General features: G+C 40.7%; 1 protein-coding gene across 1 annotated transcript; it reads right to left on the reverse strand.

Moving 5' to 3' along the window:
* Positions 1-257: 257 nt before the first annotated feature.
* On the reverse strand, positions 258-27,757 carry aco1 (aconitase 1, soluble). The gene is made up of 21 exons (XM_044184485.1): positions 27,610-27,757; positions 26,081-26,213; positions 25,778-25,946; positions 25,269-25,406; positions 25,022-25,091; positions 24,752-24,935; positions 23,351-23,490; positions 22,986-23,157; positions 22,534-22,634; positions 22,248-22,364; positions 21,377-21,536; positions 21,084-21,219; positions 15,860-15,944; positions 15,411-15,567; positions 8,948-9,072; positions 8,726-8,830; positions 5,541-5,683; positions 4,872-5,019; positions 4,490-4,612; positions 3,065-3,250; positions 258-2,976 (listed from the first exon to the last, which is right to left on the reverse strand). The coding sequence occupies exons 2-21, from the start codon at positions 26,187-26,189 to the stop codon at positions 2,860-2,862; spliced, it is 2,685 nt and encodes an 894-aa protein (XP_044040420.1). The 5' UTR covers positions 26,190-26,213; positions 27,610-27,757; the 3' UTR covers positions 258-2,859.
* Between the last annotated feature and the right edge of the window lie 241 nt (positions 27,758-27,998).

The following is a 27,998-nucleotide window of genomic DNA, read 5'->3' on the forward strand; positions in this document are numbered from 1 at the left end:
AGTGTAATTTACACTTTTATGGTGTGAGATAAAACTAACAGAAAATATAATTGAAGTTAAACAGTTTGTGAATAAATAAAAAAAATCCATATATACTGCAGCTTCAGTGATGTGTTGGATTCACAATGTACAGTATATGTAATACTGTCATAGCACAGAGTGTTTTCATTAATAAGAACTTCAGGGGAAATTCAAGGGGACCTCCTGAGGGCTTTCAAACTTCTGGTAGTGTATGTTCAAGCTCCACACTCTGCACGCTTGTTTGAGTTGTATATTGTATTTAGTGTAACTGAAATACAACAATTCCGGTCATATTATCAGCATTTCAGTACAAATCTGCCAGTACTGTGTTCCAGCTCAGTGGACTGTCCAGCTGGTAAAATGAAGACTAGACAGAAAATGTTCCCACTCACAGTATGAAGGTACAGAGACAACTCAGCCATCCACAAAGCTCTCATTTCTCCTACAAGTGTTTGAAGAAGTGTACTGTAGATACAGCGGCTTAAAAACTCACTTTGTTCTCCAAAAGTCTTTTAAAGTAATCCAGGATCAGTGACAGCAGTGTACAAACCGCCTATTTATGGTCTTTAAGAGCATGTGGGGACTATTTTAAGGCTCATATTCTCCAGTGTATTAAAAAAATAAAAGCATTCCAATATAGTCTCATAGTTTAGAGCACTGCCAAGGGATTACAGATGAGCTTCAAGTTGACTGGTACAATATGCATTTATGTTACTACCTTCTACAAATAAATACAATTAAAATAGAAACAGAAATTTAAGAATGACAAAGCAAATTAATGACAGGAAAACTATTTCCCCCTCCGCCAAAAAAAAATAATCACATTTTATTTTATTTTTCAGAGTGTAGTGAACATGGAACAGTTAAACAAAAACATGGTTTTGTCAGTTTTCAGAATCAAAATCATCAGAGCTTCAGCATAAAAGAGCAAGAAGACACAAACACCTTTTTAATTACGACAGTCACATAGTTATTAAGGCAGTCAATAACATTAAAATTAAGTTTGGAAGAACAAACAGGCAGGTTTTCTTTACAGTAATCAGAAAAGAGAACATGAATTTAAAATTAATTTGGTTGTGAATAAAACTGACAACCTGAAAAGGCCACCACAGAGGTGGATCTAATGAAAACAACTGAAGTGGGTCGAAATGGGAATAATGCTGTCACGCTGCCATGTGCGATGTAAGGTAACCATTGAACAGTATTCTACTCTCACAGTCTAGTCACATTTCTTCCTTTATGATTTATAGCTGATGACATGTCCAATTTTCCATTTTTTTTCCTGAGCACTTAAAGGACTTGCCGTCCATGCTGGCATGTACATAAAGTTCAAGGTCAAGACTGAACTTTGAATCTCAACATGGTCCTGGTTATTAAAGAACGATTCTGGTTTATTACAACATGGGTCTTTTTGTTATTTCTAACTAGGGATGGGCATTGTTAGGACTTTAATGACACTACTCTTATCAGTCCAGTGCTTTATCTGTTTATGATTAATGTGCAAGGAAAAGAAAAATAAGAGCAGAATGAACATAAATGTGAAGAGAGTCAGTGCCTGGAAGGTACCACTAGAAGGAAGGGGGTCTGCTTGGTCTCAGCTTCAAAGTCTTCAAGAATTAATCAAATCTTTAAACCGCTTCATCCAGTTAGGTTTTGTTTTTAGCTTGTTCAGAACTCTTCACCAGCTTCATGAGCTCTGCATGGCTGCGTCAAACAGACCAGCTGTGGATGAAGATGGGACCAGGGGTTAAAGGTGCCCTGTGGAGTTTTCTTGTAAACAGTGTTTCTCACCAAGCCACATTGTGTGAATCGTTGAGGCCTAACACACGTGTCCAATGCATTTCCTTCCTCATAAAACATTTGCAAAGCAGATATTTCTTAAAAGTTTGAAACCAATGCATTGTTTACATCAGTGTCTACTAGCTTCTTCTTCCCTGCCTTTGTTGGCACATTGCTGCCACCTGTTGATCAGTGGAATACTGTAACTTGCACTTCTGTCAATAAGCACTGCCGTCATTGACTCGTAAAATGTAACCACACTTTGGATGGTTTCATTTTCTCTTCTGTCAGAGCGTCTGCTCTGCTAATCTCACTACCTTGTTTCCTCAGTACTGACAGAAGAACTTGCCTTAAAAATACAAGTTTTTACTCATTTAGAAACAGTCTGCATTCACAAACAAGTTTTGGGGGAATCCTTACTTGGGGCTGACAGGATTACCTTCTTAAGTATCGATACTTGGTACTATCGTATCAAATCTTATCGGTTGGTACCATAAAGGCACACGTTTTTAAATCCAGTTCTAGTTATTAGCAATTAAAGGCTATCATAACTGATAAAATAAAGGCAGAAAATACAAAAATAAGACCCAAGTTGTAGTAAACTGGAATAATCCTTTGCCTTGTTCATCTTTATCGCTCAAAAAGTACTGCTGTCTCTGAAACCCTGACACAAAACCTTTAACCATAGACCCCCACAGAGAGCAGGTAGGAATGTGTTCATCATAGGAAAATTAAATACTGGAGGACATCGGGTCGACCGGACGTTTTATCTTTAAATCGAGCATCATCTTACCTTGCATATCTTAACTAAATATTCACATCTAATATATATTCACTCCAGGTCTGCTATAAAATTAAAAGAAGTAGCAGCTTTCTCAAAAATGAGAATATTTTGATATGTTGTGTTTTCTGGCTGTAAACCAGCTCGCTGTAAGTGGCTCTTTAAACCAAACATGGACAATGACTGGATTCTTTTTGGATGGTATTCTTCTGTCAACCGTTACATGAACTCACTACGGTGATGTCATGTTGGACTGGAGCTGTGCTGTACTTGGCATGTTAGTTTTCGGACATCTTGCGGATCATGTAGTTGAGGATGCCTCCGTGGTGGAAATACGCCAGCTCCACGTCGGTGTCGAACCTCATCCGCACTTGGAATGTTTTCCCTGTGTCGAGCTGTGAGGGCAGAGAGAAACATCAAGCATCACATTACCTCAACAGTAGAACGATGTCCCCGTTCCACAAGAAACCGTCCTTAACAAACCTTCACGTCCACTATCATCCTGGGTGTGAGCTGCTCAGGGATGATGATGGTGTAGCGCTCTCGGCCGGTCAGTCCCAGGCTGTCAGCAGTGTCTCCTGGAAGATACTCCAGAGGAATCACTCCCATCCCAACCAGGTTACTGCGGTGGATCCGCTCATAGCTCTCTGCTACAACTGCCTTAATACCCTAAAAACAAAAACAAAAAGTTCATTCTTCATCCTTCAAAACACTCACTTTATCCAGAGCTCATTTCAGCTGCATCTCAACTCGTGAAAACAACTCATCACATGACTGAAGTTCTATACTTAAACCTGCAGTGCAGAACTTTTGTCTCCCCCTTCTGGCAGTGAGAGTAATTACAGAAACACTGCTTATGACGTAGAGGCTCCATCATACTCCCGGTAGCTGTAGCCTACTCCGTCGCTACGGTTGCTCCCCCCTTCAGCTCTGGCAAACCAATCATAGCTGGTTGACGTAAAACGCAGCGCGGGAATGTCCCCACAAACACCAGATTTAAAAACTCCGGTATACTGCGAAATACAGAGATTTACCTGGCAGCGACGGGCTTAATCAGCATTGCGTGAACTCGTCCGGCAACAAGGGCTCGACTGTAACAGACGTTCATTTATATGTAAACCGCACTCCAGCTTTAAGTCACGCAATGACAACTATATTTACTTTAATTTCCAAAGGTCCCTTGATTTTCACTTATTATCAGGATTTTTGCAGGGTTCACCTACATTTAAGACTGTATTTTTAAAATGACATAGATTACAGTTTAATATCTGTTTCATGATCATACCCAGTAGGTGATTTGAGGGGGGTTGAAATAAAAAGCTCTTCTCTTTTTAGAGCACGCTATGTGAAATTATTTCTCCGACTCGTATGTGTCCCTGTGTGTGTGTGTGTGCTCATCGGAATGCACAGATTTGATTGGCTGAGTAACATCACGTGAGATGAATTACAACGCATGCAATTGGTCTCTGAGTTTCCTGACTAAACCAGCGCCGTAAAGCCTAGAAAAGCTGCGCCGGTTAAAATAGAAACGCTCCATCAAAATATAATAATTCTCAATAATATATCGATATTCTCTACAACAGACGGGGGGAAAGAGAGAGTGCGGGTCAGAAATGAACCGAGCTGGGAGCAAAAGTGCCCTTGAATGCTCATAAACGTTTGTTTGTTTTTTTAATTAGCTGATATTGGTTCTAAAAAGCTTGATCGGTGGTCTCTATTAAGGCCGATCAGAAGAGCCGATCAGATGACGCGATAGGTCTTAACGGCCGGCGAACGAGTGTTTGCAGAGAAACAAAGGGGGGGGTGTTTGTCAAAAAACAAAACCCATCACTCTGAGTCTAGCTTACTATCATTTACAAAATATGAAAATATATTTTCTTTTCCTGGTTACTAAGAAGTGATCCTCACCAGTAGAAAGGGGCCCTTTGCTGCCCAGTCTCTGGAGCTGCCTGAGCCGTACTCCTTCCCTGCTAGAACCAGCAGAGGGACACCGGACTGCTGGTATCTCTCTGCAGCATCAAACACATCCAGCTGGACAAAAAGGGTGAAATATGCAAGAGTTAGCCCATGTCTAACAGTCCATCTAGCCTTCATGATGTGAGGCAACACTGAGGTCTTTGCTTGAAGCTTAAGCAGGGGCATCATGTATAAGTTTCCCTACTTGCTGAGACAAAGACAATTTGCATTACAAACAAAGCATTTTGCTGAGATCAAAGAATTGCATCTGTCCTACAGCACAGCATCTGCACGATAATTGTTACAAAGTTATAGAGAGGTGTTGTATGCTGACCGTTTCTCCAGTTGGCAGGTGAATGGTTTGTGGCGCCTGCTTGTTGAGGAACTTGTTAAAGAGGCGGATGTTGGCAAACGTTCCTCTGGCCATGACAGCATCGTTACCTCGGCGTGAGCCGTATGAGTTGTAGTCACGAGGGGTCAAACTATCAAAACACAACAATTGTGAAACAGAAAGCTTTTCTGGTCAATCTGATATAGATTTTGATAACGGCTCATTCCAGTTACATTCAGCCCAGGTCTTTCTCTTGTTTTCTGAGGAGGACTGATTGTATTAGTTAGATGAATGAATATATTTTTCACCGCTTTTGTTGACACACCACGTCACAACTGTGATGTCAGGCAGGCAGGAGATAAAGGAATATGACAAAGTAGATGCCAACATTTCTTGTCCAGTGGATTATCAATAACCATTATTATTAAACTTACTGAAATCAGTGTTTTAATCTAAATCAATGTGTATTGATCTTATGACAGAGGTCTGATTTGTCTCTTAGGTTGTGTTTATATCCGTTTCATAGTTTCAAGAATGACTGGTTGTTGCCTTATAGTTCCACTCTATTTAAAGCTCACAAGACTCAATTTTAAAACTGAACCAAGAGAGAAAACCTGCATAAAAGACTGCTGTTAACACTTCTTTACAGTTGAAAGTGGTGAGGTGGCTCACCCTTTGTTGGTCAGGTAGCGTGCTGCAGAGCTGTTCCTGGCGATGTTCCCTGCAGGAGAAATGTGGTCTGTGGTAACCGAGTCTCCCAAGTTCAGCAGCACGTAGGCGTCATTTATGGACTTGGGCGGCTGCAGCTTCATGGTCTGAATAAAGACAACATGATAAGAGATACAGTAACGCTATGGCCAAAAAATAATAATAATATTAGTGTCTCACCAAAATGTTGGTACAATACTGTTTGAAAAATCAGCTGGGTACGAGTAGTAGCAGAAATATTAGTATTAAATAAAAGTAATAAAGAGAAGTAGCCCTCCTAGTAAAAGACCTGGGAGAAAAATTATAATAAAAACAACAAATCAGGACACAATTCTCCATATTTAAAAGTCAAGTTTTCTATTTTATTTTCAAGTAGTTAGCCCACAGAAAGTCTGTTCACCCTTTCTGCAGCAGCTGCTTTGGCCTATTTCCGACTGATTTATGACCATTTAATGCTTAATACTTGTACTATTAGGGCAATCCAGGCTGACCTGAAGGTGAAGATCAGGGAGGCCAAAAAGAAGTACAGGAGGAAGCTGGAGACTCCAGCAGAACAGCATGAGAGGTCTGGAGCGGCATGAAGACCATCACTGGCTTCAGACCGACTGGCAGCAGAGGAGTTGAAGGCAGCTTGGACAGGAACGTAACGTAATCTGTTCTTTAACAGATTCGACACACCGGCTCCTGCTCATCCTCCTCTAACTCAGCTGCTGTCTGCCCTCAGACTCCTCTGAGTCCACTGCTCCCCCCCTCCACCATCTTCCTGGGAGAGTCCTACTCCCCCCTCAACTGGCTCTCAGGCTAACGGCCCTCTCCAGACTGATGACCCCCCCCTCTCCTGCCTGTAACCTCTGCTATGTGCATGACTGCTGACCAGGTGAGAGGACAGCTGATGAAACGCCTCTCAAACAAGGCTCCCCCGGGGTGCTAAAAGCCTGTGCCCCCCAGCTATGTGGAGTCCTTCAACATGTCTTCAACCTGAGTCTGAGTCTTCAAAGGGTCCCTGTTCTGTGGAAGACATCTTGCCTTGTTCCTGTGCCGAAGACGCCGCGTCCCAGTGGCTCCAAGGACTATTGACCTCCCACATAATGAAGGCCCTGGAGAGACTGGTGCTAGAACAGCTGTGGCCCATGGTCAGACCCCCTTCAGTTCGCCTACCATCCCCGGCTGGGAGTTGAGGACGCCATCATCTTCCTGTTGAACCGCATCTACACCCACCTGGATAAGCCAGCATGCACGGTGAGGATCATGTTTTTTGACATCTCCAGTGTTTTCAACACCATCCGGCCAGCCCTGCTGGGTGAGAAGCTGGCAGCGATGCAGGTGGATGCCCCCCTCGTGTCCTGGATTGTGGACTATAATAATAATAATAATAATAATAATAATAATAATGATAAAAGCACAAGCTCTGTCCCCCTTAGTTTTCAACTACCGGACTGGCAGACCACAGCACGTGCGCCTGCAGCACTGTGTGTCAGGCAGCGTGGTCAGCAACACTGGGGCCCCCCAGGGGACTGTCCACAGACTTCAGCTACCACACAGAGTCCTGCCACCTTCAGAAGTTTTCTGATGACTCTGCTGTGGTGGGATGTATCAGCGGTGGTGATGAGACTGAGTACAGGGCTGCGGTGGGGAACTTTGCCTCATGGTGTGAGCAGAACCATCTGCAGCTCAATGCGACAAAGTCAAAGGAGCTGGTTGTGGACCTACAAAGGGCGAAGGCACCAGTGACCCCGGTTTCCATCCAGGGGGTCAGTGTGGACATTGATGAGGATTACAAGTACCTGGGAGTACACATGGACAATAAACTGGACTGGGCTAAGAACACTCAGGCTGTTTACAGGAAGGGCCAGAGCCGCCTCTATTTTCTGAGGAGGCTGAGGTCCTTCAACATCTGCCGGACAATGCTGAAGATGTTTTATGAGTCTGTGGTGGCCAGTGCTGTCCTGTATGCTGTTGCATGCTGGGGCAGCAGGCTGAGGGTAGCGGACGCTAACAGGCTCAACAAACTGATCCGGAAGGCCGGTGACATTGTGGTGTTAGAGCTGGACTATCTGGCGGTGGTGTCAGAGAGGAGGATGCTGGCCAAACTACACGCCATCTTGGACAGTGTCTCCCACCCGCTCTGTGACGTGCTGGTCAAACAAAGGAGCACCTTCAGCGAAAGACTCATTCCCCCAAAATGCACCACAGAGCGCCACAGGAAGTCATTCCTGCCTGTGGCCATCAGACTCTTTAACTCCTCCCTCTAAGTGTCTGGCACTGATATTACTCAACTGGACATTGAATCATTAACATCACTGCAATACTTGAAATATTGTGCAATATTCTCAATATTCTCTTACTCCTGTGCAATATACTTTTGTTCTCAGTTTAATTATTCCATGTTTGTTGCTATTTATTAAACTATATTACTGCTGTGCAATATCCACCGCCTAATAAGCTGGTTAAATCTGCTACACTCAACTTGACAGTACACATGATTGCACTACTCTTACTTATACTATTACATTGTACTGTACACTTACATAGCTTTATACTTCATACCCACTTGTACTTATTTTGATTAGGTGTATTATAGTACATCATATTTCGATTTGCTTGCAGACTTATTTATTATTATGTCTATTTCTATTCTATTAGTACTTCATCTCCTGTGTGATGTGATAGTGAGCAGCTGTAACAAAGAGTTTCCCCTCAGGGATCAATAAAGTATTGAATTTACAATTATTTATAAAAAAAATTATAAAATCGCACTTAATTTATTGTTTTTTACGGTGAACCAACTAAAATTTTGCATTTCCTGATTCCCACACTTCTGGTCCACTGCAGAAAGGGGTTAATTTAAAAATGAACATTTTCTAAAAATGTAGTGAAAATATATTTTTTATAGCAGTGTTTTGTTTTGAAATACACTGATAAATATTTGTCAATGGAGTTTTCGATTTCAAATCTATTTGGTCGGTAGTTCCCCATTTCCAAACATGAAAATTAAAACAGGAAAAATTGAATGCTCTCATTCCTCATGAGCACATTAATCAGATTAAATTATTTAATTTTAATAATGGCAGCCTTGGACTTGCATATGTTAGCAGTGGTAGTAATTGTAGTAGTTGCATAAGTTTGGGAAGATTGATTTGTATATTTACCAAACCCTTGAAGAACGGTGGTGACTTGATGTAGGTTGATTTGGGGTCCCAGGTATACAGCTTGTCAGAGGGAGCAACCAGAGAGTTCCAACGTGCATTCACTTTCTGCAACAATACAACACAGTAAGATCCAAAAAGATTCATGTCAGTCACACATCTACATTACACTGCTGAAATGCTTGCTTCCCAGTTTTCTTGCCAACAGACTAAAGGTTACACTACCTCAATCTTCTCGTAGACTTCTTTGAACATTGATGGGATGACAAATGTTCTCTCCACAGCTTGGATCTCCTCCCGTGTGGGCCAGATATCCCTCAGGAAAATCTTTCTGCCTTCAGAGTTAATGGCTACATAGGAGACAGAGGACTTGTGAAACTTGAAATGAAATTAATATGAATGTGAAAACTACCTTTGTTAAATGCTTCAAGCTCAAAAGTTGTTCTGGCTGTGAAGCTGACAAATATGAAAACAAAAGATTTAAATCACACATAAAAAGTTCAAATTAAATGTTATTTCCAACACAAAGGCTAACTCCTGGGCTACACCGCCTACCTCTACCTGTGCGTGATGGCTACCTCGCTGAACTGCTGCAGGGCTTTTAATTTGAAACATGTTATGTTTTCAGATATTGACAGAAACTGTAGTGAAAGGTGTAATGTTGCTGGTATGATGTCAATATGACTATCAACAGATAATTTTCACTGTCTATTTTTGCTGAGAACCACACGGTCATACGGGAAAAAATAGGCGAAACGCCGAATCTCTAGATGAGGCACCCCTGCAGCCACGCTGCTCATGCGGGCTGTGTGGCCCAGGTGTAACCTGATGACATAACACATGTGACAAAACATCAAGAGTCAAGACAGCCACTTCAGATGATAAATCTTGATGTATTGACCCATATGAAGATCAAGCTAAGCAAGTGTAGGTGCATTTCTATAGTCTATAGTTCTATAGGGAAGGCTGGTAGACCAAAATTCAGTGTAGATGGTAAACCAATTCCTATTGTAAGTGCCAGTGAAGAGCTTGGGGGCCTGGTACGATGCAAATCTCACTGACACAAACCAAGTCAAGCAGCTGAGAGAAGAAACCACTGAGGGCCTTGAGACCATCGACAAAACCTTGCTGCCAGGAAACCTCAAACTCTGGTGTCTACAGTTCGGATTGCTCCCTCGGTTGTTGTGGCCATTGACTGTATGAGAGGTCCCCATCACTCAAGCTGAAAAACTGGAGAGGACAGTCAGCGCCTTCATTAAAAAGTGGCTGGGACTGCCAAGATCTCTAAGCAACATCTACTTGCATAACAAAGGAGCCCTGGAACTGCCTCTCTCAGGGCTGATTGAAGAATTCAAGTGCACTAAGGCGAGACTTGAGATGACTCGAGTCCAGGGACAAGGTTATCCAGGCAACTGCACCAACTATTGCAGCAGCAGGAAGGAAGTGGTGTCCAGGTGAGGCAGTTCAGCAGGCCAAAGCTGCACTAAAGCATGCTGACATTGTTGGGAAGGTGCAGTATGGACGAGGGGGTCTTGGCACAGGGTCAAATGGCACAAAGCAACAACTCTGTAGCAAAGGTGTGTATTAGTGGTGGAGAAAGGTGGAGAAGAGCTGGGCCTAGAGAGAACATTCTGATGGCCAAGCGAGGAGGGGGTGCACCTGGGACAGCAGGATGCGCGGTCGAGATGTAGTGAGCTTATCTATGAAGGGGGGTGCCCACCTGATGACCCCTGTGAAGCGTCTGCCATCCAACAAAACCCACCCTATCATTTCCATGTTATGACCCTAGAAAACATGCTTAATGAAGGGATTGAAACGTCCAGTCCTTGTGCTTGAACTGACATTAGGACTGCACTGCAACCACATGCAGTATTTCCCATACATTGATTTATTTGTGGAGGTGCGTCACAATATCAACACTAACCACTACATGTTGATTTTCTGTCTGTCTTTTTTTTTTTACTATTTAAAATCGGTCAAATCTGATTTCATTGTAGTGCTGCGCACAGTGATTCGCTCAGCCCCCCCAAACACATTGACAACAGACCCGTCTGTGAGTGTTCAATTCAATTTTATTTATATAGCGCCAGTTCATAACAGAAGTTATCTCATTGCACTTTTCCTATAGAGCAGGTCTAGACTGTACTCTTTATAATATTATTTACAGAGACCCAACAAATCCCACGAGTGTTCAAGTCATTCGTTTGCAGGAGGAACGGGGTGTGTTCAAGACAGCAAATGCACAGCTGATTGAGGTTGCTAACATTTGGCTGCAATGATTCAACAACATTGGTCTTGGACTGCAATCCAGATATTAGCACATATGCATAAGCATAGGCTGCTATTTCAGTTTGCAAACGGTATCTTTATCCAACGTCACGAACGACCGTGTTCACTTTGCTAGTTAGCGAGCGGAAGTGATCGTCTGGCCATGTTTCAGTTCAGTGAGTGAGACTACGCAGTCGGAGAGAACAAATCTTTTTAATGAACTGATTCTAATGATTCAGTAGGCTACGCTGAAAAGAACTGCTTTGGCCGTCACTATGAAGCAGCAAGAGAGGGCCAGGAAGGGATAGCTGTAGCTAATGAAGAGAGAGATGTAGCGGAGGAGGAGGGCAGCAGCCAACATGCTGCTGTGGGAGAGCCAGCTAGGGCAGAAGCAACAGCTGAGATTGAGAGCAAGCAGAGATGTAGAAGCAGGGAAAGTCAGAAAAGCAGATTTCCTCATTTCTATTCTTCACTCTATATATTTTGTTATTTGTTTGACACAATGTGAAGCAATGGAGCTTTATATATTGTTTAGTTATTTATAGTTGCAGTGGAGCACCTTATATAAGGTATTATTTAATAATTAATTTAAGAAAGCGTGGGTGTTTTTTATATTCCATGCATTCTTCCTCCTTGTCATAAATCAGCGCCTACATTACCCACAATGCAACCCGACTGGCGACAGTTTGGTCGGAGAGATTCAGGTATGCAGGGTCTATACTGGCTTGTTGGGGGACTACGCACGACAGTAACCACGATCGGTCTGCGTACAGTAAAGACAATGAGTCTTTTTTTCCTTATTTGACAGAAATCTATGCATTTTCATTTTCCTGTTATTTCTGACCATTTGAAAAACAAAAAGTAGGGCTGTACCGCATTTCATTTTTTTTTCTTTTTTTTTTTTTTACATTTAAAGCTTCTATTGAGATTTTCGAATGAAGCTTAGAATGTGGTCGTATTTTCTGATGTCCTCAAAAAATAAATTCAATCCTTGAACAAAATCCTCAATTCGAATAAAGTGATTCATCGGATTGAATTAGTTAGTCTTAAAGGCAGAATGAGTAGCATTTGCAGTGGTGGAATGTAACATGTACATTTACTCAAGCACATTTGTGAGGTATTTGTACTTTACTGAGTATTTCCATTTTATGCTACTTTATACTTCTACTCCACTACATTTTGGAAGCCAATATTGTACATTTTACTCCACTACATTAGTTACTAGCTAGTTACTTTCCATATTCAGATTATGGATTAAGCTACCCAGCAGTATATAAAGTAAAATTAGTTGAAATTAGCCTTGTCTTTACCAGCTACAACATTGGTGATACGTACACATTAATGCATCACTAATCCAGTGATATAATATATATAATTCTGAAATGGGCAATTCTGCATAATGAGTATTTTAAGTATATTTTGATGTTAATCTACTTTCATACTTTTACTTAAGATTTTGAATGCAGGACTTTTACTTGTAACAGAGTATTTTTACACTGTGGTATTGCTACTTTTACTTCTTTGCTACTGCTACTAAAAGATCCGACTACTTCTTCCACCACTGAGGACCGCCACATACCTCCGCACAACTGTGCGGGAAGGAGCCACATTGCCGGATTTTGTGTGAATGCAGCCGAAGCCACGCTTCATCCTGTCCGCCTCTACTCTGCGCGCGCGTGTGTGTGTGTGTGTGTAGCTCCGCCCGGCCCTCGGTCAAACAGCTGCAGCTTAGCTGGCTTATCCAGCGGCAGCTACAGTATTGTTCAAAATAATAGCAGTACAATGTGACTAACCAGAATAATCAAGGTTTTTAGTATATTTTTTATTGCTACGTGGCAAACAAGTTACCAGTAGGTTCAGTAGATTCTCAGAAAACAAATGAGACCCAGCATTCATGATATGCACGCTCTTAAGGCTGTGCAATTGGGGTATTAGTTGAATTAGTTGAAAGGGGTGTGTTCAAAAAAATAGCAGTGTGGCATTCAATCACTGAGGTCATCAATTTTGTGAAGAAACAGGTGTGAATCAGGTGGCCCCTATTTAAGGATGAAGCCAACACTTGTTGAACATGCATTTGAAAGCTGAGGAAAATGGGTCGTTCAAGACATTGTTCAGAAGAACAGCGTACTTTGATTAAAAAGTTGATTGGAGAGGGGAAAACCTATAAAGAGGTGCAAAAATGATAGGCTGTTCAGCTAAAATGATCTCCAATGCCTTAAAATGGAGAGCAAAACCAGAGAGACGTGGAAGAAAACGGAAGACAACCATCAAAATGGATAGAAGAATAACCAGAATGGCAAAGGCTCAGCCAATGATCACCTCCAGGATGATCAAAGACAGTCTGGAGTTACCTGTAAGTACTGTGACAGTTAGAAGACGTCTGTGTGAAGCTAATCTATTTTCAAGAATCCCCGCAAAAGTCCCTCTGTTAAAAAAAAAGGCATGTGCAGAAGAGGTTACAATTTGCCAAAGAACACATCAACTGGCCTAAAGAGAAATGGAGGAACATTTTGTGGACTGATGAGAGCAAAATAGTTCTTTTTGGGTCCAAGGGCCACAGGCAGTTTGTGAGACGACCCCCAAACTCTGAATTCAAGCCACAGTACACAGTGAAGACAGTGAAGCATGGAGGTGCAAGCATCATGATATGGGCATGTTTCTCCTACTATGGTGTTGGGCCTATTTATCGCATACCAGGGATCATGGATCAGTTTGCATATGTTAAAATACTTGAAGAGGTCATGTTGCCCTATGCTGAAGAGGACATGCCCTTGAAATGGTTGTTTCAACAAGACAATGACCCAAAACACACTAGTAAACGGGCAAAGTCTTGGTTCCAAACCAACAAAATTAATGTTATGGAGTGGCCAGCCCAATCTCCAGACCTTAATCCAATTGAGAACTTGTGGGGTGATATCAAAAATGCTGTTTCTGAAGCAAAACCAAGAAATGTGAATGAATTGTGGAATGTTGTTAAAGAATCATGGAGTGGAATAACAGCTGAGAGGTGCCACAAGTTGGTTGACTCCATGCCACACAGATGTCAAGCAGTTTTAAAAACTGTGGTCATACAACTAAATATTAGTTTAGTGATTCACAGGATTGCTAAATCCCAGAAAAAATTTTTTTGTACAAAATAGTTTTGAGTTTGTACAGTCAAAGGTAGACACTGGTATTTTTTTGAACACACCCCTTTCAACTAATACCCCAATTGCACAGCCTTAAGAGCGTGCATATCATGAATGCTGGGTCTTGTTTGTTTTCTGAGAATCTACTGAACCTACTGGTAACTTGTTTGCCACGTAGCAATAAAAAATATACTAAAAACCTTGATTATTCTGGTTAGTCACATTGTACTGCTATTATTTTGAACAATACTGTACATGTGTAAAATATAGCAGCTGTGGATGAGAGGGAAGGCGACTGCTGGAAGTCAAAGTCGTCGTATTTAAGTTTATGTTCTGCATGTTCAACAGTTGTTTGATAAATTGCTATTAAAAATACATTCGGAGAGGATTTTAATTGCTATTTTTATTCTCAATTCTCCATTCTTCAACATTTTGGCACTGGTGATTTTCCTTTGCCGCTGGCTAGAACCTGTTTGCGGGGCGCCAAATATTCCTCTATGCAGGGTGTGTTACGCTAGTAGCAGCTAATGTAGCCTGCAGCAGAGATGAGCAGCGGGCTACAGAGGTCTGGTGAGCTCACTTCTGTCTAACTCCACACCAACAGATTTGTTTCATTTTCAAACTTGTAGTCTTCAGCCCCAACCGATGCTGACTCAAGTGACATCACTTGAGGACATTTATCAGACTTCACACAGCTCCCTCTGCACGCACTACAGGCTTTATACTTCTTTTTATTTTGATTTATATAGAATTACACAATACACACACATCATTCTTTATATAAGCATATTTATAAAGAATAAAGACATTAAACAGACAAGACAAACAAGACATGACCAAACAAACCAGGGTAATAGGACTAACTGTACATTGTGTTTTGTTATACTACTTTTTAGGTGGAGTTCCTGTTTAAAGCTGTAGGCTATAATTTCCAGATCAATTCTCCTGCACAAAATCTGATCCTGCTCAGTGTGACACAAAAAAATGAGAGCGAATCACGATCTTGTCATTGGCCACATTTTCACCAACCTGCTTTTAAACTTAGCATATTTATTTTTTTCCTTGCTGACGTGCCTTAGTACAGCCATTATTGTGCACAAACATCTCAAAATGAATGCCTTCTCGCTTTATCCACTGGGTTGAGCCTTGAACCAGATTTTGCGATTAAACTTCAACCAGCATATTATGTGCTTAACTGTTGACATAATGACTAGTATTGTTTTATTCAATGTGTGACAAGTAATAAATGGAAGTTTACTACTTTGGGTTACTCTCAAAATATAACTACTCACCAATGGGCTCTTTCTCAAAGTCTATCCTCACTGTGCCGGCTATTGCATAGGCAATGACGAGTGGTGGAGAAGCCAGGTAGTTTGCTCTGGTGTTGGGATGGACTCTCCCTTCAAAGTTTCTGTTTCCTGATAGGACGCCTGCAGCAACCAGATCTCCCTGAAACACAAATAAATGTAAACACCTCAAATGATAAGAGTATGATAGAAAATACTCTGTATTTATATTTTGAGTTGTATTACTGTTTATCTACATAGCTTGTAACATGCGAGAGGAAAAATACTTCAGATCAAGAGAAAGTACAAGCAAACAAAAATAAAGAGAGACAAAGTAGGTTTAGTGCCTACAATATTCCTGCTACCACCAAAGATAAACCAGGAAGAAAAAGAGCTAATGAGTGCTTGAAGTCATGAAATGATACAGCAGGGATGTGGAAACAGCCTCTTGGTACCTGAGTTATGGCCTCCACCACCGCCTCTGGGAGCGGCCCACTGTTGCCTATACAGGTCATGCAACCGTAGCCAACAACCTCAAAGCTAACAAGAAAGACAAAATGATTGTTTACAAGGTTGCAAATTATCATTATCAATTATCAAAGAGCTTCATACTAACTCCAGTTGATTGTGCCATGTGGGGCAGAAAAAATGGCACAAGTAAAAAATACCACTTCTTTGTGTACTGGACTTGGGCAATATGACCAGGGCTTGACAGTAACGGTTGCCAGGTTGTCATTGGCAACCATTTTGAGAAATTGTCAACCAATTCTTGGCCTTTTGTTGCCGTCAGTGGCAACCACTTTTTAACATAAAAAATAGGGACAGCAAACAGCAAAATGTGCACCTCAAAATAAATAACATTGTAATATTTGTTGTAGGGCTGTGCGAATATCAATTAATGTGCAGCTGCAAGATCATCATATACTGTATGAGTTGTTAATGTTTCCGCTGGTCACAGCTAAGGGGTCGTGTCAGTACTTTAGTCAGCCATAAAATGTGTAGACAAGCTCAGGCTCAGGACAATCGTTAGTGAAAGGCTGTGTTGTGTTTGCTAGCACAGAAAATAAATAGAAAGTCCCTGTTTATGTAACGTTACTATGGCAGCTTATGCTCTTCGCAGCAGAGCTCAGGGTCAGAGCGTGAAAAGGTGTTGCCGTTAGCTAGTTAGCAGCTACTAGTCATTGTGATTTTTTTTCCCTGTGGCGGAAAAATATCACAAGAGAAAACGTGATCAATCATCCGATCGCTCGTACCCGCGGTTCCAGCGCCGCAGCTCTGAAACACATTTGGGAGCCCTTCAGTTTTAGGCTATTTTAATTGACTTTAGCCTGATTCGAAGCTGCTAACTAGCTAGCTGTTCACGGTCTGGAACAACTCTGCTGCCAAGAGCAGAAGACGCCGTAGTAACATTACATAAACAGGGACTTTTTATTTATTTTCTGTGTTTTTATTTATGTTCTATTTATTTTCTTTCAGTAACCACACTGCAACCTGAGCTCAGCTACACACTCCACAGCTAAGGCTCACTTTCACAACACACAAACCCGCTAAACTCTGTTACACACAAAGGTTACCCACAAGGCCACCTTCTTTAAAAGGGGACAGCTCAGCTGGTAGCACACAGGCGCAGTCAGGCTGTGGGTGTGCTATCCAGAGGTGGAAGAAGTGTTCACGTCCATTACTTAAGCAAAAGTACTAATACCAACCCCACTGTGAAAATACTACTACGAGTAAAAGTTCTGCATTCTAAACCTTACTAAGGTAAAAAATAGTATTATAACAAAAGTACTCATTGTGCAGTAAAATGGTCCCTGGTGGTGTTTTAATATTATGTATGATGTTTCTGGATTAATATTACTGCTGCATTAATGTGTATGTTGCATTATAATTAATTCTTATATGTTTAAGCTTGAGCTACTGTAATTTTAAAGTATCAGATAAAGCACAGAAACTATAATAACTACTATAATAAAGCTTTTAAACATTCTCTTATGTCACATTTTCATTATTAAACTGATGTATAACTGCATAGTATCTGAAATACTGAAAATATAAGGTTACTAAAAAAAAAAGCAACCATATATAGCAGTGAGACCACTCAAAGTCTGACTCTCATCATGGTCTTTGATTTAATAGTTGCATATAAATGCAATACCAAGGAAAGGCCAGCAAATACCACCATTTTCACTGCATCAATGATGAGCTATAGCTATTTTCAGCACAGTTTCTTCAAAGTGATTCAGTGGCTTCAGAAAGCTTCCTTCCCCCGTCACTACTCTAACGTTTCTACTGTGATAGCTATCCCTTTAATATCTCCATGTGTATTCAGCCACTGCTGTAAATCACTGAGCAGGACTGCATTATGGTAATATTGGATTTCCAGGATTTTTTGCATCAATGTGATGAAGCACCTACATTTGTCAGGTATTTAATTCACTGGATTACACAAAACAGACATTCCCATCTAGTTGTTTTATTTATAAACCATATCTCAAGTGAATTTCCAGAATATTTTATATATCATGATATATGTATTGCTATATTGTGATATAAATGTACTTAAACAGTGATGGAAGATTTTAATGAATATTGTCCACCCATTACTGTGCAGTTATGTTAATTATTTGTTTAATTAAAGCAATATGTGATTTGTGAGGCTGACTCTAATTTAGATGTTGAGATTTTAAAAATCATAAATACATAACAAACATTTCTGATCCTTTAAATTTGGACATCAAACCAACATATAAACTGAGTGGAACATTTTACTGCTGAAAAATTTACTGGTGTCATATCTTTGGTATTTCTGCATTGCAACTTAATGTTACTTATTGGCCGACATGTATGGCAACACCGATATATATTCAGTAAGCTATTGTCTGCAGAGCTTATTGTACTATGCCAAAAAAAAAAAAAACAACTAGCTTTTCCCAGGGCTCTCAGTCGTCCTCAGCTGATGGAGTTTGCTCAGTTGTCATGGAGATGACTCAGTTGTCATCCAGTATGGAACTTTTGTCACATGATAACAGGTGGTTGTATATAAGTACGTATTATTGTAAAAAGTGTAAACAAATGTAATGTGGGGCCTCGCCTCGTCACGTGTGAGACAAAGACACGCCTACCTGGAAAAGCAGAAGCCTTCACTAAGAGGCTCGACTGAGAAACAAAGGACAGACAGTAGAACGGTGCCAAGTCCCCACAGCCGTTAACTCACACCTAGGTGTAAGACTGACGTGAGATCCCGGTGGAAGCCAACGCGAGATCACAGTTGAATCTAAACACCAGACGCGCAATACAGCGCATGAAATCTCGGCGCACAGATGTGACGACATCACGTCTATAAAGCCTAGCGATACACACTGCACTTTTTCCACTGTAACCCCCATTACGACAGGAAGGAACATCATGTCAACTTTTATTTTCTTAGGAGAGTCTTAACTTGCTGGACGAGCAACAGTGTGTGGAGGTCCTCAGTGGTGGAACATCTCTGGGACGGGACGTGCTGTGGTAAGCGTACTGCGTCATTTCTGGTCACCGGTGTTTGTGTTTTACTAGTAGCGTATTTCTGCTGCTCTAGGTCATCATAGTTAATTTTGTTCGATTCTTCATTATAGTGACTAACTATCTGCTATAAATATAAATGTACACTAGTTCTGCTCAAACACTCATAGCTCTCTCCTTCTTTTAACAACTTTCTCACTAATCCCACAGTTTACATGCTATTTATTTTTGCTAGCTACCGTTCTTTAGCTTAGCAGCTAGCAATGGCTTCTCTCTCTCCTCTCACTCCCCTGCTCTCTCTTGCTCGGTGTGTCTAATGTTTGGCTGGCTGTCGAGGTGGCGTCCAGCAAACGATGTGGGCTTTGTAGATAATTGGCGGACTTTTTGGGGAAGACCTGGTCTGATTAGGAGAGACGGCATTCATCCCACTTTGGATGGAGCAGCTCTCATATCCAGAAATCTGGCCGAGTTTATAAGTGGACCAAAACCATGACAACTCAGAGTTCAGACCAGGAGGCAGAGTTGCAGTCCTGCACGCTTACCCACCCAAAACTCCTTAGTGACGGTGTCTGCCCCCCGACCACTTAAATTAATAAAACCTAAAGTTAACAGAAGAGGAGCTGTACATAAAACCTAAACAAAAATGCTGAAATAGCACAACAAAATAGGAGAATTAAGTGTGGACTCTTAAACATCAGATCTCTGTCATCTAAAGCTGTACTAGTGAACGATTTAATATCAGAGTATCATATTGACATATTTTGTCTTACTGAAACTTGGCTGGGTCATGAAGAATATGTTAGCCTAAATGAATCCACTCCGCCCAGTCATATTAATACTCATATTCCTCGAGGCACCGGCCGAGGAGGGGGAGTTGCAGTCATCTTCGACTCAAGCCTATTAATCAACCCTAAACCTAAACTAAATTATAACTCATTCGAAAGCCTTGTTCTTAGTCTTTCACACCCAACCTGGAAAACACGACAGCCAATTCCATTTGTTATAGTGTACCGCGCTCCTGGTCCTTGTTCTGAGTTTTTATCTGAATTCTCAGAGTTTTTAAATCAAGTTTAGTCCAGAAATCCAGAATAGAATTTAAAATCCTTCTCCTCACCTACAAAGCTCTTAATGGTCTGGCACCATCGTATCTTAAAGATCTCCTAATACCATATTATCCGACTAGAACACTGCGCTCCCAGGATGCAGGGTTACTTGTGGTTCCTAGAGTCTCCAAAAGTAGAATGGGAGCCAGAGCCTTCAGTTATCAAGCTCCTCTCCTGTGGAATCAGGTCCCAGTTTGGGTTCGGGAGGCAGACACAATCACACACACACACACACCTTATATGCTTGCTGATTGTTGTATGCTTATTGTGTTTAGACTAGACGGTAGTGTTTGTTGATTACTGATTGTTAATCACTGCTAAGGTTAAATAAACGCTATTGTATCTTTTAAGGAGCCGTTGCCTGTGGTTATTGTGTGTACGTGTTGTAAGACACCAGCAAGACACTGAACCCCAAATTGCTCCAAATTGGACCAAGTTTGTGTGTGAATGTGTGTGAATGATTAGTTACTTTGATGCCATGGGTGTATGAATGTGGGTGAATGTGATATGTAGTTGAAGCGCTTTGAGTAGTTAGAAAGGCGCTCTATAAGTACAGTGCATTTAATAACAGCTGGTTGCGTCAGTCGGTGCTCGGATTCACCCTTCACTGTCCACTATAATTAATGCAAGATAGTTCTCTAAATATCAGCATTTTTAGGTGGACAGCCACCTTTGAGACTGTTTTTCACGTTTGGTTATTGGTGCCCCGTAATTATTAATCCATAATAATAATTTTGATACTATTAATAATTGTATTAATATTCATAAATATCTTTGATATTTCTGCTAATAACCAAACCTGCCCTACCTGAATCCCAACAGTAATCTATGTATTAATCAGCTATATCCATGACAACAGAGCAAACTCCATCTGCTGAGAAAGACTTAAGTTGAAAGATAAGGAAATAAGCTAGTAAGTGGACCTCGACTTAAGTGTTTGTGTGTTTCAAACGACTGTTTTCCAAAGAAAAGAATGAACTTTCACACTCAACACATAATGTGTCTTTGTCTTCTGAACGAACGTGTTCGAGATCATCCATACATAAAGACAACTGACTGAATTTGAGCAGCTTACCCCAGCTGAGAGAGGTAGTCCATAACACCACTCGCCTTTAGGTAGTAGGTGACCACTCCACTGCCAGGCGACAGGCTGGTCTTTATGTGCGGCTTCACACTCAAGCCACACTCTATTGCCTTCTTTGCAAGGAGTCCTGGAAGAAGAGCATTTATCTTTAATAATTGTGTCAAATAACTGTCAGGAGAAAAGTGACGGTAACATTTCCCTCAGTCTCCACCCTGACTAGGATACACCTCTCAAAATCCCATGATATTCCAGAAATCTCATTAAGAGAAGTACTGCACACCCACCTGCTCCAAGCATGACAGATGGGTTGCTGGTGTTGGTGCAGCTGGTGATAGCCGCGATGACCACTGAGCCATGGCTTAACGTATACTCTTTTCCATTAAACTGGAAGGGGACCGCGGTGCTGTGACGCTCGGGGGCCACTTGGAAACCCTTGAACCCTTGCTAAAAATGTCACAAAACAAAATGAAATGAGTTGTTTTGTTCAACCAAGTGAAAGTAACAGCACCTGAGTCATGGGCACAAGTTAAAGCAAAAGGCCTGGGTATTGTTTGAATTGTTTTGATGCTAGCTAATACAATACTTGAGTTTTTGTAACGATACCAAAACAATGCTTTTTTACGATATCTTACTTTGAGAAATAAACATGACAAAACACTTGTTTTTCATTTTACAAAAGAAGCAACAAAGAACAAGAGAAGTTTGAATAGTTCAAAGTCAAATATTAAATGTTGTCTAATTAGAAAGCACCCATATAAATAAAAAAGTCTAAAATTGGCAATATTTTGATTTAAGTAAGCAAGCTTACTTATAGTTCTGAACAGACATCTGATGCTAGCTTTTTTGTTTTCTATACTTCATGTGCTTCAGACACATTTCAGTCAGAGATTTGATACCCAGCCCTTCTGACAAGTGGTTAGAAAATTGTATTTGCCACCTCAGTCGTAGGTTTCCTGTCTTAATTCATGTGATGTTTATTTTTGCACTTGAGCCTTTATATCCTTATTTTTCACACTAGTCTTTTAGCACAGCCTTAAGAGCATGTCACATTGCATCTCACTACACATATTGTTTGCATCTGTGACAAATACACCTTTGAATCCTTGATTCTTCATAAATTGATGCATGGTAAACATGAGAAGTACTGGTACCTACCTTTGCTCCCAGGCAGGTTTCAAAGTCTTTTTTCATGTCGGACACAGAAATTCTGTCCTGAGGTCTTTTGGGACCACTGCAGCATGGAACCACTGTAGTCAGATCCAGCTCTACAACCTGAGAGAGAGAGAGAGAGAGAGAGAGATTTTGAGATTTGAGATTTTGACACAAATACATACACCATTTTACCTTTTAAAAAGCAACTGTTAATCAACCGTTCAAGCTTTTCTTTTATAGGCTGAACAATCTAAAACTGCTAAAACTTCTAAATGATGTGGAGACTGACCTGAGTGAAATCTGGATCCTGAGAGACATTGGTGTAGTCTCTGAACATGGCCACTGCCTTCAGGTACTTTGTAATGTAGGCCAGCTTTTCGGCTTCTCGTCCTGAATACAAAAAAACAAAAACAAAACAAAAAACATGGAGACAAACCTTGAATAGAATTTCTTGTGATAAATCAGAGAGGTGTCATAAATAAATACTAAATAAATTAAATAAGTCCAAATCTCAAGTCAGTTATTGAACAATGCAAATTGACTGTGTAGCAGTACTGCAGTTACGAAGTTAGGAAGTGCAAGCTGGTTTTAAAAATCCCAAAACGGTAGATAATCAAATCTTGTGTACATTAATGGTACTGGAGGAAACAATCAGAGGTTAATACGTATATCAGTAGCTGGGGACATGTCAGTAAAGCCTCCACGCATCATTATTTCCATACTCTACAGCTTGGCACTCACCGGTCTGCTTGAGGTATTGAATGCTGACGTCGTCCACAGGGAAGAAAGCTGCTGTGGCTCCGTACTCTGGGCACATGTTGGCAATGGTGGCTCGGTCAGCGATGGACAGCTGAGCAACACCTGGGCCAAAAAACTCCACAAACTTCCCCACAACACCCACCTGACGGAGGTGCTGATAGAACAAGGGGAAAGGGACAATGCCAGATTGTGATGTCAGCAAGGCTAAATATAACTCAAGTGGACATCTTGGAAATGCTGCCAGAGAGCTTACTCCAACAGGATCAAACATTCTCTTATTTCATATTATTTTACTTTGAATATTATATTGGTAAATGGTTTAAGCATGTAGAACTGATTCTAATTACCTTAGTAACAGTGAGGACAATGTCAGTGGAGGTAATGAGCTTGTCTGGGATCCCGCACAGCTTATATCCCACCACTTCAGGCAGTACCATGCTTATTGGTTGACCCAGCATAACAGCCTCCGCTTCAATTCCACCAACACCTGAAGGTTTTATGACAAATCTTATTTAGAACTTCATAATCAATAATCATGATCAATTCAAGTAAGGGTTTAAATGAAAGCAGAATAAATGAAAGCAGAGTAAATCTTGAAAAACATAATGGTCCAAAACTTGCTGCCTTGGTTACTTTGTCTTTTGAACAGACAAGTAAAGAGCTCTGGTTTCCCTTTCCCACCTTTATACTGGTGGTAAAGGAATAAAGCTGCATCTTGTGAAACTGGTTAAAACTTAATTTTACTGTACACAGTAAGAGTGACCGACACAGATAAACTTCTCAATCACTGTATATGTAATTATATTGCTATATCCATAGCAATATAATTAATTATTGTTTTATAGCATGTTTTCTGGAAAGCCAAATGAGAAACTGTTAATGAATAAAATAAGCAGACAGGAATGCCTGTTTCTGGCTAATCCAGCAAATTAAATAGCTGACAGATCAAGGTACTTCATAACATTGATGCAAACATCATGTACAAATCCAATATTGCCAAAATACAGTCCTGCTCAATGACTTGCAACAATACCCACAATGGGATACATACTACTGGGAGGAATATTTTTTGTACTGGAAGAATACGAAGGGCTAGTTCAACATTTTGGGAAATAATTAGCTTTCTTTCCGAGAGTGAGACGAGAAGATTGATATCAATCTCATGTCTATTAGCTAGCTGGCTGGCATGTAACTCCCATTTTTACATTTCTTAAACGAGAAACATGTTAATCAGTGAGCTTTAGAGGTGTTGGTAGGTGTATTTTTGAACTCTGGGCAGAGCCAGGCTAGCCGTATCCCCCTGCTTCCAGTCTTTATGCTAAGCTAGATTTACCACATCCTGACTGCAGCTCTGTACTTCACGGACAGGTGTGAGATAGATATCAATCTTCTCATCTCACTCTCAAAAAGAAAGCAAATACGCACATTTCCAAAAATGATTAACTATTCCTTTAAGGATTTTAGAAATGTCCTCACAGTAGTGGTGTTGTCAAATGACCTGCTGGGTTTTTAAAATGTGGACTTCTATTGAAAACAGTGGCTTATATATTCTTTGTACAGTAGATACCAATGTCTGCTCGCTAAATAGCCTCTATGTATGTAAACACAGGACATGCTGGGTTTTAAGATGGCATGACTTCTACTTGTTCTTTCCTGGAAACCTCTTCCTCAGTGATCACTATTTACAATCTCCACCTACACGTATAACCCACAGCTGAATATAATAAATAGACGAGACATTATCTTACCCCAGCCCAGCACTCCCAGTCCATCGATCATGGTGGTGTGGGAGTCTGTGCCCACCAGGCTATCGGGGTAGAAGTACCCATCATAGTTAAACACCACTCGAGCTAAGTACTCTAGGTTGACCTGGTGAACGATCCCTGAACCAGGAGGAATGATTCGCATGTTCCTGAAGGCTTTAGAGCCCCACTGGGAAGGACAGAAAAAATCTCCTCATAGTTACTTATATATATCAGACATGAAGACCTCACACTGGGTTTGTTAAAACTTCATACCTTTAAGAACTGAAATCTCTCTCTGTTGCGGTCAAACTCCAAGTCCTGGTTTTTCTGAAGGCTATCAGACCTGAAGGAAAAAGAGCCAGTGTGTTTAAATTGTAGAGAAAGAGATACATTGTATTACACAGTTGGTAAAGCCTCAGCAAACTGAGATGATGATCATATTGTATCTATATGGAGAACAATACAGTATCTATGAACTCGTGATGCCACAGTGGAAAGAGTTTGATGAACCTGGTCTTACTTCCTGTTAAAGTCCACTTGGATGGAATGATCGATGACGAGGTCAGCAGGGCAAACGGGATTAATCTTCTCTGGGTCACCGCCTAGTTCCATCACTGCATCACGCATGGCAGCAAAGTCCACCACAGCAGGGACACCACTGCAAGGAGAGTTTACAGACACGTCAGAGTGAGACCAGTCACCATCATCATCATTTAGACTTTATCACTAACTAAGGACAATGTACGGTATCTAGAAAAAGGGCTGAATGATAACACCTGAAATCAATATCACAATTAACTGTCACATTTATCTCGATAACAATAAATGAAACAACATTTTTGCCTAATAATTTTATCTGCCTGATAAACGACCATGTCATACTCCAAATTCCCAGTTTGTAACGCAGGCTTTCTGTTATAAATTTGTAGTATTACCTGATGATATCAGTATGGCATCATCAGGGTTATTTTCTCAGACTTACGGAGCAACTCACTGACATTCTAATGAAAACGAATAGCGTCCACGTACGTGAAGTCCTGGAGGATGACACGGGCTGGTCTGAATGGTACCTCCACAGTTTGAGTCTGGGTCTGCTTCCAGTTGAGGATGCTTTCCACATCTGAGCGCTTCACCAGAAACTCATCACAGTTCCTGACAGCAGACTCCAGGAGGACCCGGATGGAGAATGGCAGACGGTCTGAGGAACAGATGGACAGTGAACCTTTCTGGAATATATATATATATATATATATATATATATATCATATATAAACTATTCAATTACACTGACAAAAGGTTTCATATCTGCATTCAGTAAAGAATTGCTGTTACCATATCTGGGATCTCCAAGTTTGGAAAGATTGTAAAACTGCTGCTTTGGGTCCTTGGGGTCCAGAGGCTCAACTATATGCTGAAAAGGATTTTTCACCATTGCAGACATCCTCCTCTATGTGTCAGTACAAATCTAAAAGAAATAGAAATATAAGCCTGTTTTTAAACCCCATACAATAAATAACAGAGAAGCAGGGATGAAATTGAACAACTATTCTCTTTAATCTTAATTTATGCTTTTTCTTCTACCTTTCAAACATGCTAAATGCACATGTAGACCAAATGAATCAAATAGGGATGTAGTGAACCCTTGCTCTTTACAGAGCATAAAGAGGGTTCATTCCAAGGCCTAGTCTACAGTCTGAGGTATTTTCCATGTGGTTAATGTGAAAATGGATTAGCCTTTAAGGTTGCAGTCCATGTGGGTTGGCAGGGCTGAGGGTTAGTGAACTCTTGGCCCATGTTTTACAAACCTTACATAATTAAATCTCTTTAGCAATCTGATAAAACTTTAAACAGGGAAATGTGCAGCCGAATGTTCGACAAGCTGTGCCTGTTGAAAATTAACACAAACTGAATAACAATGCAGAAAAATGTGACCCACTACAATTCATTTCCTTGAGGCGTTATCTGTGTGAGAGATGAACTGATAAAAAGGGCCTTCACATCCTGAATGACTACATTGGCTTGTTAGTTCAAGTGCAGGCTAAAGCTCTGCTGCAAAGTGCAAAGTCAATTTTTGATCCTGACGTTACTGTGTGATGTAACACACCTAGAGCAACCAGCACCAGTGCTGTACTTTGAAGACATGCGTCTAACGTGACAATATGAAACAGTGATATTGAATGTGTTTGGAAATGAATCAATAATGACTAATGCTGGGTATTGAACCTCTGTATTTTTTTAGTGGTTCCAACTGTGTCCAAAATGTGTCCATAGTACCAAATATCAAAACTGTCAAGTACCAAAAGCTGGAACTGAATGTCTGGTCAGATGTGTAGTCTTGTTTACATATTCTTTGACCAGATGGTTCCTGATTTAAAATCAGAATTTTGCCAATTTAAGACCTATTATTAACGCAGGTTAATAGTTAAATCAAGTTCTAGTATGGCTATATTTAGACAACTTTTACATTTAAAAAAATTCTGTGTATATTTTTTTATTTAATCAGAACTATTACTTATGGTCTTTTAACTAACTTCACTTGTGAAACTGTTAATCTTGGCCTTCTGACGTAAGTTAGCATTAGCTACTTCGTCAACATTTACAAACGCATACGTTTTGTATGAAAACACTAAGGGAAAGGAACAGTTTAGAGACATTACTACATATAATATTAGCATGACTTGGTATAAAGGTTCTGTATAAAGGCAAATAGGTTTTGAATGTGACAGCCACAGTTAGCTAGCTTACGGCTCAACTAGTCTGCACGACAGCACAAGGGGGGTTCTGCTACGTAAACTACGTCACGCTACTGGAAGACAGTAACTAGACAGTTAATTAAATCTCATCAGATGTCAGTAACTTACTTCTGTGTGCGGCAGAGGAGACAACGCAGAGCACGACCGTGTATTATCCACACACTGTCCGCAGGTTCATCTCATACAAAACCCTGACTTCCGCTCACAGTTTTATTCAGAATAAAAGCATCCCGCCTGCATGGAAACGCAGCACTGACTCACAACGTTACGCCTGAATTACACAAGAAAGAAAAAAACCTTTTGCGGCTTCTGTGAAATGAATGTGTCCCATAGCCAGGGCCCTCAGCAGACATTTAATTCGGGACTACACCTCCCTCCCTCCTTTTCCTTCTGGGACTATCAGCCTACCTAGATTTACCTAATGTCAAGTTTAAAATGTATTTATCTCATTGTGTGGTCGAGCTACAGTAATTGTGTATATCATTTTATTTATTAAT

This window comes from Siniperca chuatsi, linkage group LG22 (genome assembly GCF_020085105.1).
Source record: "Siniperca chuatsi isolate FFG_IHB_CAS linkage group LG22, ASM2008510v1, whole genome shotgun sequence".
Classification (NCBI taxonomy): Eukaryota; Metazoa; Chordata; class Actinopteri; order Centrarchiformes; family Sinipercidae; genus Siniperca; species Siniperca chuatsi.